Raw genomic sequence first — 21,058 nt, forward strand, 5'->3', positions numbered from 1 at the left:
TTCATCATGTGGTAAATGTCATGTGGAATCAGGAGGTGTAAAGGTGTCTAAATTACAGTACTTTATAAGAATATTCGAGGCGAGGTGAAACAGCTTCAGATGTTAAATGTTACTACAGCCATGAGAACATTAGGAAAGGAGGTGCATCAAATTCAATTCAATTGTATTTATATAGCGCCAGAACAATACATTGTCTCAAAGCGCTTTACAGAGCCCAGAGCCTGGACCCCCTTAGAGCAAGCACAATGGCAACCGGGGCAATGAAAAACTCCCTGTTAATCAGTAAGGTACCTTAAGCAGAACCACGGCACATAAGGGGGGACCCATCTGCTTGAGGTCGGCCGGGAGGAGATAGGAAGGGGGGGTGGGGGAGGGTTGTGTGGCAGAAGGGGAAGGGAAACAACAAGTGTTGTACACAGCATGCATTTGGTAGATGTACATAATATATATATACAAACATCATATGATATATACATGATACATACAAAAACAGCTTAGTGGGTATACAGTGTGCAAATGGGGTTACTTTTATGGAGGTAAGGAAAGTAGGAACAAAAAAACATAGGGTATGGGGTAGAGTAAGTGTACGGCAGTGCGGGGGCGATGGGTGCATGTGGGCCGAGGGTTTCTACAGGTAGATCGGGTGGAGAGACTACAGCAGCGTCCCATAGCGAATATAGTCTAGACTAGGAGAGTAAAAAAGACAGAGTGAGTGGGTAGAGTTTGGCTGTCCATATGCGTAGATGAGGAGTAGTGGTGGTGAGGAGCAATGCTTCTTTGCACGGTTCGAGGCAAGAAATTACACAAGCCCACAGAAAACTCCCCCCCCCCCACGACCAGGCTCTGTGCCTGTCTGCTGTAATTGACAATAAAGCTACTTTGACTTGACTTTTGTTTCCACATCCATCAGCAATTGGATCATACTATAAGGGAGAGAAAACATTTTTGTTAGTAGACATCAATTTGGGGAACAGATAAGGAGATACTTTAAGGTAGTCAATTAACAGTAGGCAATATGGCCATTTTATCAGTAATAATATAGACATTAGCAATGTGTTATAAAATGAGAGGGAGAGAAAGGCTGCCTGGGTAGGTGTATGGGAATATTATTTAGCATTTAGTTTTGTTATGTCTATGGGTGTAACTCTCAACAACCTTTATCTAAACCAAATCAGGGACTGTGTATTTACATCGGGCATTTAAACTGTCAACAGAAAACAAAAGGGGCTCTTCATTCGGGGCCCTTTTTTGATGGAGCAATTAGGGCTATGTTATGCTGCCATCTATAGGTTAAATTCATCATGTGGTACATTTCCGAATTTAAATTGATTGCAGGGGTAATTTTGTCAGTTAAAAGCTAAACCACAATTAAGGAAGAATATTCGAGGCGAGGTGAAACAGCTTCAGATGTTAAATGTTACTACAGCCATGAGAACATTAGGAAAGGAGGCGCATCAAACGTGGTGTCACAGCACACGCATTGTCCAATACACGCGCTTAATGTGTCGTTTGATCCGTTTCGGTATCCGTAGTTGGAGACGTGTCATTTGACTGCTCTTTTCTGAAGTCACTGGACATCTCCCCTCTTTAGTGTCTTGACGTGTGCCTTGATATGCAATTGAGTGGTAATTTGACACAGCTTTCCAGTCAGGTAGACTGGAATCAGGAGGTGTAAAGGTGTCTAAATTACAGTACTTTGTATCTACGTTGACTAGGCTGTATAATTTTGAAAATGATAAAAGCAATATTAATATTCAACAATCATGGAAAACCCAGACTGTCGAAATTCTACGAACACTATGTGAGTACGGACTTCCGAAATTGTAACCATGGGTAACTAATGCTAACGTTAGCAAGCTAGGATAGCTGAGGTGATTTGTTGGTAAGTTAGTTATGCGAGTATGCTAGCTAGCTAACGTTAACGCAAATGAGAAGACTTGCCATTGAAGTCAGAGTTAGCTACATAAACATTAGCATTTACAGATATCTGACCTTTAAATAGACTGTCAAGCTCAAATGATAGTGAAATTAATTTACTTCGGCAGAGCGTCAAGTTACAGAAGTTTCTGTACAGTTAGATTTCCATCTATGTATTTGTGCTGCATAACAGCAATATAACTTGCCTTAGGCAGCCGATTTTTTTACTCCCGAGACTGTCCTTGACTGCATCAGATGCTGCTTGTTAGGAAACTAGCGAGTGAGCTAGGTAGCTAGCGATTCGTTTTCCACGGGCATAGCATCCCTAACGTCAACTTACTTGCACTAGATGAGGTTATACTACGACTTGGGACAACTAAACAGGGAACTGTTCTATGATAAGACTTTATAACTTTTAAAGGATGTCACGCGACCAGCAAGGCAGTTTCACATGTACTCAATTAGTGTTGGAGTTCATTGGCTGTAAAAATGGGTGAACTCTACTGACGTTAATTGATTCCATCGACATTTTAACCGTAGCATTTCCTGGATGCTGAGGTCTCACGCGGTATCAGTTGTAAACGTTTGCTAGAAACCCCACCAGAAACCGTTCAGCGGCTGCTTAAAAGTTGTGCCTCTATCTTAGTGTGTTATAATCAGTGTCAGATGATAAACGTCTCGAGCAGATACCGCTATTGCTAATCATTTTAATAATATATCGCCAGTGGCCCCGCCCCACTTCATAGATTAATGTTATCAACTTCTCATCTGCTGGCTGTGGAACAGGTCGTATTTCCTCACCAGATATTTAATAGGCTATGGCACCTGGATAAGGTCATTAAGTATTTACAGAACGGTAATAGCATTGTGTCACTGAGAAGGTGGCTTTAGCAAAAGGTCACGAGTGCGTTTGCATTATTTACGCAAGTATGTCGATGAGATGCAACATGGCTGGCTTCGCTGTCCAGCGTGACTCGCCTTGTGATCGACTCGTGCCTATTATCGGCAGTAAAGACGGCATTCTGTTTCTGAAATTATGGTTGAGCTTGGGTAGAGTAGCTGTGTATTCAGCCTCAATGGGGAGTACTCCAACTGCTTGTGGATGAAACTAATGAAAGTTGTCATTACCGACTGAAATGGACTGTCCCTGAAGTGCAAAGGGTTACTATTCAGACCATATACATATATACATGTACAGGTATATATACAGGTTTCCGTATATTCACAATGTGAGAAGCTCAATTGTACGTAAGGAAAGGGAATGTTCAAGAAGAATTTTCTTACAACTGCAACTTTGAAACCTCTGACGACTGAAAGTGGATTCACAACGTTAATTTATTAAGTCTTTTTTACAGAAATAGACTAGCGTAATTCAACCACAATGGTGATGTATGTTTGGATAAAAGCTTATAAAAGCAATAACTTCACAGTCTCAGTCTTAGACATAGGCTAGCTATTAGGTGAAGGCCTAATTGCGATGTTTGACCACTGCAAAAAAACAAAGCAAAAAAAAAAGAAGAAAACGGGGAAATTAAACTGAACATTAAAAGAACCGTAGACAACCTACTATGTGTAGGCCTATTATGCTAATGTATGTGTGACCAAGAGATTCCAATCTAGTCACAGGGAGGATTCAGGCGGATAGTACTCTAAAATCTTTGCTAGCAGAAACACTTTTGGCCCATTTTGCTTTCTGTACATCCAGTTGCATGTCTTGCGTCTATAGGTTCTCCGAAAAGACAAGGGGGAACATTAATTCCTAAAGGGAACGAAATATGGTGCTTCAGTTTTATAATAAACTAACACACACCTGAAAGATTGATACACATAGAAGGGACACATGGACACATTCTAGAGAAAAAGTGATGGATAGCTTGATGCCAGTGCTAGCTGTGGCGCTACTGTTTGCCATTCACTTGAACATGACATGTTAGATGAAGCCTGGAAATTATTGAAAGATGCCAGTGGGTTTTTTAGACAGAATATTTGAAGATAATGGAGTAATTATAAAGGATCAATGGAGAGATGATGTTCTCCAACATTGATGTGTGTAATCTACATATTCCTGAGTTGGCCTCCAACTGACACTCAGGAAGCGGTAACTGGGCATAGGTAGCATAGCATAACAGTGTACACAGCGAAGCATCGGATTGCAAATGTACATCAGAATCAGAATTGGATTTATTGCCAAGTAGGTTTACACCTACTTGGAATTTTTTCTGGTGTGAAGGTGCATACAGTAAACATAAAAACACACAAACACAATAAGTATTACACATAACATAAAACATAAAAACACAAATAAGTACTACACATAAGAAAAATACTACACGTAAGAACCAAAAAACACAATATATATGATACAAATATATAAACAATGAATATAAAAAAGTAAAGTGGAAAAGTAGAGTGCAAGATGCAAAACAGGAGTGTAATGTGAATGAGCAATGTAATGTGTGTTAATGTAACATAGACTTGGGGGGTGGGAGTGGGATACATACTGATTTGGTTTATTTACTGAGCTTTATTGTTGTGATCTCTTTTCATAGTTAGGTTATTGGGTAGTTGGCTTCAAAGTGAAATGTCAGAATAACACTAGAGATAATGATTTATTTATTTATGATTTATTTAAGCTATTACCTTTTTCATCACATTCTCATTGGGTCAGAAGTTTACATACGTGGTTCGTATTTGATAGCATTGCCTTTTAATTGTTGAACCTGGGTCCAACATTTCGGGTAGCCCTCTGCAAGCTTTTCACAATAAGGTGCTGGAATTTTTGCCCATTCCTCCAGACAGAACTGGTGTAACTGAGTTGGGTTTGTAGGCCTCCTCCTTTGCACAAGCCTTTTCAGTTCAGCCCACACATATTTGGAAGGATTGAGGTCAGGGCTTTGTGATGGCCACTCCAATACCTTGGCTCCGTTGTCCTTCAGCCATTTTGACACAATTTTGGAAGTATGCTCGGGGTCATCGCCCATTGGGAAGACCCATTTGTGCCCAAGCTTTAACTTCCTGGCTGATGTCTTAAGATATTGCTTCAACATATCCACATCATTTTCTTTCCTCGTGATGCCATATATTTAGTGAACTGCTCCAACTCCTCCTGCAGCAATGCACCCTTAAAAACATGAAGCTGCCCTTCTTCCTCCAGACATAGTGAATGTCATTATGGCCAAACGGTTAGATTATTGTGTCATCAGACCAGAGGACATGTCTCCAAAAGGTAAGATCTTGTCCCCGGCGTCTACCGCTGCAAACTGGAGTCTGGCTTTTGGACCAGTATCTTTCTCTTGCTGAGTGCCCTTTCAGGTCATATGGATACAGGACATGATTACTATGGACTATGGAGTCATGATTACTATGACTATTACTATAGATACTTTTGGACCGGTTTCCTCCAGCATCTCCACAAGGTCGTTTGCTGTGGTTCTGGGTATAATTTTCACTTTTTGCACCAAGTATGTTCATGTCAAGGAGACAGATGGCATCTCCTTCCCGCGCCATGTGACTCCATGTGTGCTCCCATGCTGTTTCTGTTTGTGTATAATCGCTTGAAGAGATGGATGTGGTACCTTAAGGTGTTAAAGGACATTAAACGAAATCACTCCCAAGGATGCACCTTGACTTGTTTTCTGATGTCTTGGCTGATTTCTTTTAACTTTCCCATGAGGGTCAAGCAAAGAGGTACTGAGTTTGAAGGTAAGCCTTAAAATACATCCACAGGTACACCTCCAATTAACTCAGGTAGCCTGTCAGAAGCTTCTAAAGCCATGAGATCATCTTCTGGAATTTTCCAAGCTGTTTAAAGGCACAGTCAACTTGGTGTGTAAACTTCTGACCCACTGGAATTGTGATGTAGTGAACAATTTCAAATTGCTGGGAAAATGACTTGAGTCATGAACAAAGTAGATGACCTAACCAATTTGCTAAAACTGTAGTTTGTTAACGTGAAATCTGTGGAGTGGTTAAAAAATGAATTGAAATGATTTCAACCTGTGTAAACTTCTGACTTCAAGTGTACCTGTTTTGCCACCATTGTCTTGTACAAGCCTGTCATGCCTACTGGTTAATGTTGTCATCGGTTGACTGACTTCAACCACAACCTGGTCTCGTGCATTTCTCCAATCAGAGCCTATTCTGTGTCTGAGTGATGAGGCCTATGTTATATCAAATAGCTGCTGTGTTGGTTGGTTGGTTAATGGGAAGAGGGAAAGAGTGAACAAGTCCTGTTGCAGTTTTATCCTTTTGTTACAGTTCAGGTTTTTTGTTGCAGAGGTTGAATCTGAAATTTTGTTTCAGTTGGCTGAAAACGTTTCATCCTGTTTAAACAAATATTTCAAAAGCTTTAATGTCACAAAATGGCCCAGAGTGCAGTTTGCCCCCATGCTCACCATATCATATGCACTGTGCTTGAAGCGTAAAAGGCTTTTACAAATAAATCAAACCTTGTCATTATGAATGACTCTGTGGTCAGTAGCTGATGCCTGACTGCACATTGAGCAGCACATTAACTGTGGTTGATCTAGCTTTAATCTCATGTCCTGTTTTCTCTATTTCCTTCTTCAGAGTGAAGATACTGAACAACAGATCATCCGAGAGACATTTCACTTAGTATCGAAACGAGATGAGAATGTCTGCAATTTCTTGGAGGGGGGAATGTGAGTGTATACCACGGTTCCCTCTTTTGTATACTTTTGTGCCTTTGTGTGTGTGTGTGTGTGTGTGTGTGTGTGTGTGTCTGGCCAGTCAGGCGGTAGGTTGGATATGCGTTTGAAATACTCAGTAATTAGCCTGGTAAAGGCCTAGTGAATCACATCAAGCGGAATGACAGAGGTCCAGATATTTTCTATCTCTCTATAAGGGCAGCTGTAGTACTGGGATCAGAGGTCCAGATCTTTTCTACCTCTCTATAAGGGCAGCTGTAGTACTAGGATCTGAAGGGTCAGGAAGCACATACTGTGACCTCACTGTCACTTCATCATAGAGTATAATAATCTGAATCTTAATGTCATTTAGGATCAGCACTTGCTATGAATTCAAATACTGGTTAAAGTTTGCTAATTTCATTCAAAGAATATTTCTGTTATCATCAGCTAATCTAGTAGCATTTGGCAGATTCTTTTCATGTAAGATACATTTTCCGTAACTGCAAAATGTCCCTAAAGCATTAAGTTAGACAAATGCTTTCCAGTATTCCATGTCTAGCCAACTACAAGGTGTTGCCATTATCCAATCAGCTACAATCTGCCCTTTTTTCATTGAATAATTGAAATGGCACCCTTGTATATTATTAAATGAATCAAATTGCATCTTACATCTCTAAGTGGATGACACTATATATGCAACACTAAAGCAGTACTCTTCCTCTATGTGTCTGGCAGCTTAATAGGGGGCTCTGACAACAAGCTCATCTATAGGCACTATGCCACACTGTACTTCGTCTTCTGCGTGGATTCATCAGAAAGTGAACTGGGGATACTAGATTTAATACAGGTAAGTGGAAGGGTGTTCTGTTGAGTTGTTTACTTGGAAGAAGCATCGTAAAAGCTTATCATACAAAATGAAGCATTGTTGAGTTGTTTACTTGGAAGAAGCACTGTAAAAGCTAATCATACAAAATGAAGCATTGTTTTAAAGCTGTGTGAGCGTCTTCATACAGCACTTATGAGTCACAGTGGGAAAAGATATCTAAGACATGTAGATTCTGATTTTTGAGCTATAGGCTTGAATACGCGAAGATCAGCTCCATTGTAACATTGAAAAAGAATGCATTCACAAAACCGTGGGTCCATGTTATGAAAGATACAAAAAATAAAATGCAGAAGTGTAATGTATGTTATCCCAGGTCCAATCTGAATTGCCACAACCTGGGTATAACCAGCATAGACTGATTTGGTTTTAATGGATTAAACACAACCATTACATCAAATAAGTTCTGACCCAGGTCATTGTTGTTAAAAGGTGCATCCTCAATTATGACACAAAAAGTTGTGAATTTGGCTTTGATTGTCATTTGTAAGTTTTTATTTTCCTACTCGTTTTAAATTCTACATCAATCGATGCAGATGTCATCTGTTTGACACATCCTTTGATTATGTACCCAGTGTGTGTTTTGTTACCAAACCCCTCTGTCCTTGTGTGATTGGTCGAAGCAGCAGGTCCCCTGTAATCTCATCAGCATCTCTCCTCCACAGGTTTTCGTGGAAACCCTAGACAAATGTTTTGAGAATGTCTGTGAGCTTGACTTGATTTTCCACGTTGATAAGGTAAGGTGTACAGAAATCAGGCGCAGTCCCTGCATATACACATATATATTCTGATGCATTCATATAGTATGTGGACTGACGGAAAAGGGTAGGGTTACCCAACCAGTAAGTAAAGTAAAGGCAATTTACTGCTTAGAAAGTCTTTGAAAAAGGATGCTGCAAGCTAGAATTTGGTGTGTAGCTGCCGTCAGGTTGAGATTGACCTCAACATACTCCTTCTCTCTGTTCTTATCTGTGACATACACTTAGTGCAGTATATTTCCACATGGTCGTTACTAGGGAAACAGTTCACTTTGGTGTCATGAGTAGACTCTTGTTAAGGTCTTGGTCAACAGGTCCACAACATTCTGGGGGAGATGGTGATGGGAGGCATGGTGCTGGAGACCAACATGAACGAGATCATCACACAGGTGGATTCTCAGAACAAGATGGAAAAGTCAGAGGTAACCGCAGTTTCCTTCACTGTTCTTTTTTTCCTACGGATGTTGTTGTTGACCTTGGGAATGTTGCAAGGCTGTCTGTGTTCCTCTCCCTCTCTCTCCTCTCCTCTGCTTGTTTCTATCATGTGTGTGTGGTAGTGCTTTGCTTGAGGTGTCTGCTAGCAGTTGTTTCCGCACTGTTGCACGCTCCTCTTCCTCAACATGACCTTTTCAAAATCTATGCTTGTACCAGGGGAGCCTCATTCCTTTAAGCAGATGAAGCAATACTTAATACAAATCACAAAGGTGAAAAGTGATACTCATGGATTCAAACTGCTTGTGTGTCATATTTACCAATTGATTACGTGTTGGTGTTGCTGCGTATTGCATAGACAAAATGACAAAGTAAGCTGTACAAACAGTGGCCCCCACAGGCCACATTTTTGTTTATGGTCAGCTGACCTTTTGTCCCAGGTTTTGAAGCGGCAAACCACGCGAGAGCGACTACAACGATAAACGTCAGATCTCGACTACAACGATAAACGTCAGATCTCGACTACAACGATAAACGTCAGATCTCGACTACAACGATAAACGTCAGATCTCGACTACAACGATAAACGTCAGATCTCGACTACAACGATAAACGTCAGATCTCGACTACAACGATAAACGTCAGATCTCGACTACAACGATAAACGTGAGATCTGGACAATGTCTTTGCTCTCAGCAAACATTAATGTGGTCAACAGGATCCTTGCAGCCTCACGTTCTCTGAGCTGCGAGGAAAAAGTTCACTTTAAGCATAGTTTAAACATGAGGGTAGCGTTTGACCAACACCTGACTTCACTCTGAACCAGAGCCACGAATGGCTAACTGGGACTCTGACAGTGTAAGATGGCTAATGCAGTTTTGCTTAAATTAGGTCATTTCGGCTCTATAGGTCTCCAAGCAAATCAATTAGCCTGTTTTTCCAGACTGTTAACCCCACCATATATAAACCGCATCACAATATTGTATGAAATTTTATAAAACGAACCTGTGTATTGACCGCACCCGTGTATTGCTCATGGTGTCAGGTAAAACTACATGTCATGTAGGTGTGGTGTGAGCGCTACTAGCCATTTCAAAGTCGTATGAAGTAAGAATGGGCATTTCAAGAAAGAATACTACACCCCCTCCCCGCACGCACACACACAGAAATACCTTATTACTACTCACAGTAAAAAACACATTCATTGAGCGTTTATTTTGTGTTATATCTGAGGGAATGGACCCTAAATGTTTTAGTCGAATCATTAATCGATCCCCTGGCGACACTACCTCGTACTTTAAACGGTAATCTTCTGACATGCGTGCAGTGGGAATCACAACCACTGAATTATTTCTCTCAGGATTGTTTAATGTCTATGTGAAGTCATTTAACATCATCCACAAGTGATTGGGATCCCTATAAGCCCAAGACAACCTTTTATTGATGAGCTGATTTTGAGAAATTAAACTAGCAAAGGGTGATTCCTGGTTGCTATGGTTGTCTAGTTGCTATGCTAGTGAACTAGCTAGCTAGCTAAGGAAACTTGTATGTAACATTTTTAAATGGCAGAGTTCCAAATGAGAGCTAGTTATCTAGATGAAGTTACAGTCTCCTCAATGTTACTTATAAAATTGGAATAGGATTAGGCCTGTGCAACTTTATACTAACATGAGTTCATATTTCATTACAACCCTACAAGCACACTGTGTACCCACTAAGCTGTTTTACAATACTTGAATGCTCTCTCCCCACCTTATCCTCTATCAATGTTGTATGTATCATGTATATATCATGTTATGTTTGTATGTATTGTGTACATTTACCACATGTATGCTGTGTACTTTGACCACATGTATGCTAGCATGCTCATCCTGATACGTGTATGATTTCATCTGACTGTTTCCCCTCCCCTTCTCCTTCCTTCCCTTTCTGCCACAAGCCCCCCCCCTCTTTTCTATATATACCCGGCCGGCTTCAAGCAGATGAGCCTTGCTTCGAAGGTTTCTTCCTGATTGACAGGGAGTTTTTCCTTGTTGCTGTCACCATTAAGCTTGCTCTAAGGGTGTTCATGCCTGGGGCTCTGGAAAGCACCGTGAAACAATTACATTTGTTTTGGCACTTTATAGATACTATTGAATTGAATTGAATTGAATTAACATGAGTTCATATTAACACACGCTAGCAGCTGCCATCTTGGTGCCTCCGCAGCTTCATATTAACACAAGTTCATTTTCACTTTATATTAAAATACGTTCATATTACACACGCTAACAACTACATACTGTTAAGATGGCTCCCTAAGCTAGAGATAGTTAGGATAGACCTTGCATGTTACTCACCTCTCGCGGAAGTTCGCACTCTGTAGAATCCGTTAAATAGGCTACAGTCGGTGAGAATACACGACACCCTTACATCATAGTTATGCAAGATGGAAATTTGTTATCTATCCCATGTTGTTTTTACCTGATACATTAATGGGATTCGTATGTGAAAGAGGTGGAGAGAGAGAGAGAGAGCCAATCACTCTTTACCTGGCAGAGTTACTGGTCTTTTTTTTCCAGGTGAAAAAAATGCATATATACGTTATATCCAATATATGAGAGTATTAACTGCAGATAAAAAAATTAAAAATTACAAAATCAATATATAAACCGTGGTTAATAGTTGGGAAATTTGGGTAAATATGACTAGATATGGAATCATAAAAATATTGCTTTATCTTGAGATGACTTCTAGCTACAAAAGCAGTTTATTAGCCACATGATTTTATTCAACTGCCAATCTGCCACCGCCACCTGCACATCATCTCTGCTCAGCCCAGCTGATGTGTTGGTACCTGCTGCGGCAGTGTCATTGGATCCCCCAGCAAGGTCTGCTGAATCTATGGAACCTATTTCTGCATGATTCAGTTCAAACCCAGCAAGATGTGTCTACTGGCATATAAGACACGCAGCATTGGATGCTAGACAATGCCATAGGCTATGTACTACAATGACTATCACCAGCAACATTTTTATTTTTCTTACATAAATACCGTCATATACCGTATACCCCGGTGAAATGTCAGGAAGGTATGACGGTTAAGAAAAAATGGACACCCCTCAAGACTGGTGGTGACAAGTGAGTTATCAGTAGATAACTTCTAGATGTAGATGTTATGGCAATTCATGATGTATTTTTGTAAGTGGGTCCCCAGGAATGCCTCTTTTGGGTCTCAGAGAAGTTTGTGTCTAAGACAATTCAGAATCATGTGATTGAGGCTGTGACTGCTATGGCTGCAAGCAGATCTCAGAATCTAAGAATGAAGTAGATTCATTTTTTTGCATGGCAGATACACATAACAACCAATATTTCCTGCCATGCACAACTTTCCATTGTATTGAGGTATGTTGATGCATGTTGATGAATTGAAGAGCAAGTGTGGGGGTTGTACATTTACATTACATTTAGTCATTTAGCAAACGCTTTTATCCAAAGCGACTTACAAGGATGTATACACATTTTACATTTACACTGATGGCACACTGCACATCAGGAGCAATTAGGGGTTCAGTGTCTTGCTCAAGGACACTTCGACAGGGAATCGAACTAGCAACCTTCTGATTACTAAACGACTTCTCTACCCCCGTACCACTGTCGTTTGGGTTGTTTGATGTGTCTGGTGGTAGGGATGCTCAGTCAGTGTTCACCGTCGGAGCTACAGAGATGGAGGACTTGTGTTTCCACTCAAAGTTTGTCTTTCTGTTGGTCGGCTTATTGTTACTTTGACCCTCTCCCTGTCATTTAAGTTTTGTTCATGTTTTTTTTTAATTGAATAACCTCAAATGGTAATACATTTGGTTCATTTGATTAAATCTTTGGTTTGTTTGTGTATTGATGACGAGGCAGGAGAATGGAATGCTGTTTATGTTCCCCACACCCCAGAGCCCATAGCCATTGTCATCACATTAAGCGTTTGGTGAAAAGGCCCCCGGGTGGTCTGCCTCAGCTATTGCTGTTAATTGAAGTCAGACGTGACTGTGTGCTGATCAGACCTATAGGACCTTAGAGAAGCTAGGAGGAGGGGAGATGGTGTGTGTGTCTGATCTGGGGACAACCGAAACATCCTGTATTTTGATCAAGTCCATGTACTCTCCCTTGTCCATACCCACACCTTGTCATTTTGGGGGGCAGAGCATTTCCATTTTCCTTCAGTCTTCTCCATCTGCCTTCCTTCCTTCCCATGGTGTCCTATCACTCTCAGTTATTACATTCCAGGGAGGGATTTCAGACAACACGAGAACATTTCAAATAATCACTTTCCACTCTGCTGTCAAAGTGAAATACTTTTGACCCAATTCCATCTCTTGCTTCCCCATTGCCTTTTCAGTTAACGGGTATTAATTCAGCACTTAACCTAATACTTTCATCTAGAGCAGTACAGGTCAGGTGTCTAGTATTCTAAAGGATGGCGGTGCCGAGAGAGAGAGAGAGAGAGAGACAGAGAGAGAGACAGAGAGAGACACAGAGAGAGACACAGAGAGAGAGAGAGAGAGAGACAGAGAGAGAGAGAGAGAGACAGAGAGAGAGAGAGAGAGACAGAGAGAGAGAGAGAGAGACAGAGAGAGAGAGAGAGACAGAGAGAGAGAGAGACACAGAGAGAGAGAGACACAGAGAGAGAGACACAGAGAGAGAGACACAGAGAGAGAGACAGAGAGAGAGAGACAGAGAGAGAGAGACCGAGAGAGAGACAGAGAGAGAGAGAGACCGAGAGAGACCGAGAGAGACCGAGAGAGACCGAGAGAGACAGAGAGAGACAGAGAGAGACCGAGAGAGAAAAAAAAGTAGGTTGGGTTGGTTAGTTTGAAAGTACATCAGAAGTGTGCTGAGATCAAGGCTATTGACCAGTGTCTATTTTGTGTCTTAGGATGAAACTAAATGTATCGAGCCTCTCTAGTGTTTCATTTTGATATTTGTTTACATGGCGTTGGTCTACTTGTTTTCAGTTGCCATAAAGTATGACGTTTATAGTCATATTAGTAAGTGTGAAAGGCCTTCTTCACACAAATGACAACCCAACAGGCACTCTGTAACACAACTTAAGGATTTTGCAGTTGGGCTCACTGTAGTCCGAATGTGACCTTATCATCTGTGTTGGAGTCTTTTACCTAAACCAGGAGATCCGGTCAGTCTTAAATTGACATCATCGTACCATGGATACACCTACCTCAATTCTGGCCTTTTGGTATGTCTCAGAGAGGCCTTGTCCTAGATGTTCTCTAACTTTCCGAAAGACAAAAGATGGGAGGTTACCTGGAACAGATATTACATTTATGTGATTAAGGTAACATTAATCCACAGTTAATCATCTTCAGAAAACCACAGTATTTGAAGTCTACACAGGCACATTGATTTAGGTGCATTTCACTGTCTGATAAAATAACCGAAAGATTCTCACTCTGGAAGATAACCCGGAAGATATACTGATGAATTTAAAAACAGAATCGAGAAACCCATCGTACTTTCTGTACCTGCATGTATTCATCAGAAGAGTGCTTTTAGATGTTCTAAATGACAGGACTCTTTTAGAGGGAAGAACTGGTTGTACTATGGTTATCCCATATCAACTGCACACTGATAAAAGCCTTAGAGCCAACCAAATGTACTTTTAATTAGCTTTTTCCCAACTTGGAATTGAAATCCAATGAAATTTCACATGGACAGCTTTAATAAGACACTAGCTTCATTTCTTGGGAAATGATTTGTCATTTTGATGCAGGGTTGAAATAGTCTTGCATTGTAAGTTCTTCCACATGCTTTACTCTCGCCTACTCTAGTCGTGTTATTACTTTTGTTTTCCATCAGCATGTCTTCACGTCTGTTCTAAGTACACAGATATGCCTCTGAATTATTGCCTGTTGTAGCAGTTTTTAATAGAATTTAGTATTAATTAATAGAATAGCTTTAAAAATCCAAGAATACTGCTTTAGGCCTAAATCCCTCTGGGTTGGATGATATCTGCCCCTGCATTATTAGGCCCCAGGTGTTCTCCCCTCTGTAGTGTTCTGTAGACTGCTGTGCGTCAGATCACCCCAGATCTTCCCTCTAAACTGAAATTGCTCATTCTTTTGTGTGGCTGCAGGTTTTTGTCCAAGTCAAGCAGGGACACAACTTTTAAAATGACCCTGTGATGTTTAAGGACTCAGATTGATCTATTGAACTGTGCGAAATACAACCTTCACCCTGATTGAAATCTTTCACTCTCTGACCCTCCTACTCTCTGAATCACCTTATACCAGCCACAAGAAGAGTGCTAGAGACGTAATACATGTTTGTTTAGAAAAGAAATCACATGACCATAATGAACCCAATAACACAATCTGTCATCCAAAGTAGAACTTCCACTCAGTGCCCTTCTGTGTGTGGTATATGGTGCTCACCTTCACTGTTACTCTGATGACTCTGCTACTTTTTGTGCCTCTCTTAATCTAATCTAACATTCCTCATTCTTTTCCTAACCTGCTCGAGTTCTTTCCGTTCTCTCTTTCAGACCTTTATCTTTCAGTCTCCCAGGCAAGACAGGTAGACACAGGTACTGCTTCCCACCCAACCAGTAGTTTTACCCACATCACATCATGTCTAATAGCAACCAAATAAATATTTGTGATGGGCTACTATGAGCTCTAATAATATTTCTAATCAGACTGTGGGCTCCATTTTAGTATGGTCTGAACTGAGCTGCCAGTTTGCCCTTGGGCATTGCCCTTAGACGGTTTGGATCAAATACACTGCATTTGGAGTGTTCACCAGCATCTACAAGGATACCAGTACTGGTTATGATTGTGTTTTGATGGATACATTGACCTTTTAAAGAATTGTGTTTTTTATCATGGATGCCCAGATCCAGTATCACTCTGAAATGGATTTCATGGTCTGAGATATGGTGATCAGAAGGCTAAATATGGACAGGTGACCCATATAGACTCAAATTGTCATATTGTCAATTGTGAGCATATAAACTCAAAACTGTGCGAGGACACACCTTGCTGTGTACTAATATATGCACTAAGTACTAAGGAACTAGCTCTAGTATTTGAGCTGATCCACTTCTGACTGATACATTAGGTAAAACTTGTTTAAAACTCTTGTAATTTTGTTTATTAAAGAACGGCACACGCTTTCTCTGGCTTGTGATCCAAGAAAGTAGAAATCAGACTAAAGATTATGTCTAGGGCTATCTTAGCTGTGACAAATCAGCTAATTTGGTGCAGTTTAACTTTATTTATTTTATTGATGGATATATATATATATATATCAGCTGAGATGCTGAGGTATTTTGTGAATAAGGAAAGACAGAATCATTTATTTGCCAACATGTTTAATCCATTGTTAGCTCTTGGTAGCCCCTGTGTTGTGTGTAGTGTGTTTGTAAGTAGTGTAAGTGTGTTGTATGTCAGGAATATCAGTTATCATAGTCTGTCTTTATGTTCCTGTTTGTGTTTAGGTCCCTCCCTAAATGAGCTATACCGATATCTCTGTTCGGTGTTTTTCTTTTAAACATTTCTGTCATTTTTACCAGTAGAGACACATTGTACAGATACAGTTTTGGTCCACTTCAGCTTTGGATTCAACAAAAAAGTGAAGTCTTGTGTAAATCATCTCCAGTGCCAACAGGCAGAGATGGGTAGTGGTTTTATTTTGAGTGATCAATAGGTCACGTGACCCCCTGCCTCCTAAAGTAATCAGTGGTTTGGTCTCCTTTCAGTCACACGTGTCTGCTTTGCTTGATAAAGTTGACAGCAGCATGCACCTTACCAAAGTCTGTTCAAAGAGTTTGAGGTAGTTTCAGTAAAACGACTCTGTGTGTCTACTTGATGATTGCTTGCTAATGCTTGCTATTTGCTGGTTTGAGAGAATCCATTTAAAGGAACGAAGGGTGCATGGTGAAATCATGCAAAACCTAAATACAAGGCTATTTTTTATTTTTAGACTGAATAGTTTTTAGTGGACTAGATTGTTTTCATGATTCGGATGTTGTGTGAGAGAAAGGGTGTTGTAGCATAACTACAAGCCTACTGATGGTCCCTGTCCAACTGAACTAGGGCAGTCTTTGCAATGTGACTACTGCTTATACAGAACATGCACTTTGGTGTTTATACCTCCCCTAAGAACACACTATCAGTTGGACTACTTCATGCCTTTATTTGATTTTGTTGAACAACCACAGTCCATGATGGAAAACGTATGTAAACCACAGAGGCCCTTTCTCAAGAGTCACAATGCCTATTATTCAGATTTTCATTCGAACTCCAGGAATAGAGATAAAGATGAATTCGAAAATGTATTTCTGACTCGTGTTGACTCGAGGTGTTGAAACATTCATTGACAGTTCTGGTATGCCTTGTATGTATGACTTTCTTGGTCACATTTAATTACATTTATTTAATTCACGTTTTATCCCCTATGTCCACAAGTAGCCCATTATAAGTATTATAAGTTGTGGGCCATAGTTGTTCAAGTAGAGCTATACAACATCCTTCCATAGACCTTGGACTTAACTGTCTGTGCCTTAGACACACTGGAGAGATCATTCTGGTTTGAGGCACAATCAAGGGAATCCTCAATTCCACAGGAGGAATCAACAGCTGAATGGCTCAGACAGAATAGAATTTACACCAAATATTTGCAGAATATTTTTTCATACCCACATGCCACCCAACCACAACCCAACTGAGAAATGGAATGACCCAAAGGCCAAATTCCCACTTACATTGAAAGCCGTTTAATTGATGTTAATTAACCGTACTGGGGTCAAGTGGGAATGGGAGCTATTGTCGTTGATACAACAAAGTCAGACATTTTGCCCCACTGGTGTCCTATTATTTCTCTCAGTACTGTTTCATGTCTATGTGAAGCCATTTCACATCATCTGCAAGTGGTTGTCAACACTTTGAACCCAAGTGTTTTCTGATTTTAAGAAATTTAAACAGTTTCAGGCTGTTTTGCCTGGTTGCAATGCTAGCTAACTAGCTTGCTAGCTAATGAAACATTTAACGGTTTAAATGGCAAAGTTACAATTGCATCAAATGATGGCTAGTTGTTCTAAAATTATAATAGGAAACGTTAGAGACACTTAGGGTGCCCCCAAGTATATACGTTTAATTTAGCAGCTAATTAGTTCATACTAAAGTAACACTTTGCAACAATTTGATACTTTTTGAGGTATGGTTTTATAGGCAACTAGTATTGGGACCATCCTCAAATTCATCTTGATAGCATATGGTCATGTGAAGGACAGATGCACACCTGTGTCTTTCCCACTAGCCATCCAGGATATGCACTATGTAGTTCTGTGTTCTGGCTGGAACACCTTGCAAAAATGGAAGAAAAGCTTTCACAGCATGACATTGCCAGCTATACTGCCAAAAGACACCAGTTAGTGTGTTGGCAAGCTTCTATCAGTGTCAACTGGGCTGTTGGTGGTGTTTGCAAGGTTTTTGCATGCCTTTTAGGTAGTTGGCGTGCTAGTTTTGGAACAGAACTCCTTATTGCTGCTTTAACACATCCTAGCAACTGCCAACTGTTAGATGGCTCCCTAAACTTAAGTCCGATAGCTAGGATAGCTAGGCTAACTAGCATGTGACCTGCTGTTTCATGAGGGAATGAAGACATGGAATTTTGCTGTGATTGACGATTAAGTGAGATTGGCGATTCGTTATTGATTATGGATTGTTTTTGATCTGACCTTGTGTGGTGGATTCCATACGTGAAAGAGACTGAACAGCCATTCACACAAGACATTCCAGTATTATCAGTGACTGGAGGTTGCTTCACATGAGAATTGGCCAAAAGCCCTTCTGTCAGCAGCTACAAGAAATGGAGTTTAATCAAAGAGTCTCTTGTACTAAATCTAAGGGTTAACATACCTTTCCCTTCATGGACTGAAGATTTAACCAGCAAGTGTGAGTCTAACCAGATTGCCTTTTTCTGTCAAAGTTCTGTTCTGTTCTGTTAAAGATCTCATCATATTTTATTGGATTAAGCCAAGCTAAAATGCAAGGCAGTCCAAAACGTTTGCAAACTTTTTCTTTTGACTGTAGATACTTCATGTTCATATTTTCTGTTCCCTCGTGGTATTCTGTATGTACACACTCAGTATTTTGAATGTATTAATTCATTCGTCCTACAATTGTGGGATGGCCTATGAATGAAACTGAACAGTGAACGCTGTTCAGAGTAAATGGTACCCTTGGCCATTATAATAGATTTCCTTTTTATCTCATAGAGTGATATTGAAATGAATACAATTCAGAACCTAACTTGTGATTCATACGCTAATGAGATATTACCCATGTTAGCCATTTGTTGCAAAGGCTCTGTATTTCTCTTTCAATACTACAGATGGTGTTGTTGCACCTCAAAGATGGCTTGTTCTTCAGCCACGGTCCGTCTCTCAAACCTTTCCCCAACAGTATCCTGTCCCGTCACAGCCCAGGGATTCATTCCAACACGCGTCCTGTTCAAAGCTGGCCAGCCTGATGCTTAAAGAGCCTCTGGACTGTCAGTATCGTATGTGTGGCCATCAGTCATCACAGTAACCTTTGAACAGTCATGCTCACATATACATAAACTAAACTCTTTACTAAACTCAACTGAATTGACTATACAGCAACCTCTACTCATCTACAACTACACTATTGTTATTCATAGTGTTGTTTAAGTTATTTAAATGTACTTGCAAGAGTTTGTAATTGTTGCAATTTGTTAATTGAGTATAATATAGCAGAGCAAGACAACATGTTGAGGTATCACATTTTCTTGACCTTTTCATCATTAATAAATCAAATATGAAATAATAATACTTCTAATAATAATAAACCAAAACCATCTGTTGAATAAAAGGCCTCCTATCTATCAGATTAGTCCACTCATCTTTTCATGTCTCATCTTTTACCCATCGCTCTGTTTCATTCTCTCCTCTGGCTCTTCTTCTCCACCCCAGAGTGGTCCATGCGATGCTGCTCTCCTCTCTAGCTTTGCGATGATTCTTGATTTCTCTTCTGCTCTTTGCGTGTCCATACAGGCCCTCTGAAGCTGTGCGTCTCTCCCCCAGAGCTGGTCAGAAGGGGTGCAGGTTGTGTTCTCTTCTGTCTGAACCAGCAGTGCATGTGCATACAGTTTGGGCCTTTTGGGAACGCCTATGCAGACTTGTGCACGTCTGTCAAGAGTTGGTGCTTTTGCATTCTGTGTGGTGGTTGACCGTATCTGTACAATGTGCTGTGCTGAGTTTGTATGCCTGCGTGTATGAGTATGTGCACTGTGTGTGTGTGTGGGTGGCTCATTGGCACTACTAACTGACTTTAACTTTGTGTGTGTGTGTGTGTGTGTGTGTGTGTGTGTGTGTGTGTGTGTGTGTAGGCGGGTATCGCTGGGGCCCCAGCTCGCGCTGTATCGGCAGTGAAGAATATGAATCTTCCTGAAATGCCCAAGAACATCAACATTGGAGACATAAGCATTAAAGTGCCAAATATGCCCTCTTTCAAATAGCGAAATCTGAGACTCGGTGGCATACATGCGCTCCAAAGGATGTTTATTATGGTGTGTTTACCAAAATGAAGCAAATATCAAATGACATCAAAGACAATGAAGGTACTGAGTAAGTGTGTTGGTCTTTCGTGTATATTTTGAATGTTACCTTCTGGTTTAAATTCTTTTTTTTTTTTCATCTGTCGTTGCATTTCTCAGTTTGCCTCCTTCAAAACATGACCTTCAGTGTTCCTTTATAAATATGCCTTTGCCCTTAAGTATTGGCTGCTACAGTATTTGAAGACTAATCATATTGTTTTATTTCTTTGTACAACAAATGACTCAAACATACATAAATACTGTATATATCAGATTATGCTATTTGCTTCAGTTGTAGTTACTGTAGTACTGAAGTATTTTAAATTATCTTTTCATATAAAACTACAAGTGGACTTTGTTTTTAATATGTGAATGTAAGGGGCTTATGATGTTTTTTCCTCTTTCTGTAACACAATAAAATATTTAATCATTGTATGACTTGAAGTTTGGTTAATTTAGGACTCTGCACTCAAGTTCCAGAAAGCTATAAACAAGTGAAAGGTAACAGGTAACATTATTTCAAATAGTGTGGTGGAGAGGTATACCAAACTTTCCATACTTTTGATATGCACAAATGATCACCAACAACTATTTAAATACCAACATAGATAAATCTGATCATACAAATATAAACAAAGTCTCATTAATTCTGCTGTACATTTACCTAAACGAGTTACTAAAAAGGATATCAGTTATGGTCAAACTTGGTAGGCCTAAAGATCCGAAATATTTCTGGTTTTGGTCAATGATGCCAAAGTTGTGTGTATATGCATAGTTCACCCATGCACTGATCAGAAGAAAATGCTATATGCTAA

General features: G+C 40.2%; 1 protein-coding gene across 3 annotated transcripts; it reads left to right on the top strand.

The window, feature by feature from the left end:
• The first annotated feature begins 1,562 nt into the window (after positions 1 to 1,562).
• Positions 1,563 to 20,675, top strand: ap3s1 (adaptor related protein complex 3 subunit sigma 1). 3 transcript variants are annotated; one of them, XM_031570082.2, is made up of 7 exons: positions 1,564 to 1,801; positions 6,487 to 6,578; positions 7,302 to 7,413; positions 8,115 to 8,186; positions 8,522 to 8,629; positions 15,169 to 15,210; positions 20,037 to 20,194. In XM_031570082.2, the coding sequence occupies exons 1-6, from the start codon at positions 1,733 to 1,735 to the stop codon at positions 15,202 to 15,204; spliced, it is 489 nt and encodes a 162-aa protein (XP_031425942.1). In that variant the 5' UTR covers positions 1,564 to 1,732; the 3' UTR covers positions 15,205 to 15,210; positions 20,037 to 20,194. The 3 variants fall into 3 exon arrangements, with proteins under 3 accessions (XP_012691388.1, XP_031425942.1, XP_031425943.1); XM_031570083.2 differs by having other exon boundaries at positions 19,020 to 20,123; XM_012835934.3 differs by lacking the exon at positions 15,169 to 15,210 and having other exon boundaries at positions 1,563 to 1,801; positions 20,037 to 20,675.
• The last annotated feature ends 383 nt before the right edge of the window (positions 20,676 to 21,058 follow it).

The sequence above is a fragment of the Clupea harengus genome, chromosome 7, assembly GCF_900700415.2.
Source record: "Clupea harengus chromosome 7, Ch_v2.0.2, whole genome shotgun sequence".
NCBI lineage: Eukaryota > Metazoa > Chordata > Actinopteri > Clupeiformes > Clupeidae > Clupea > Clupea harengus.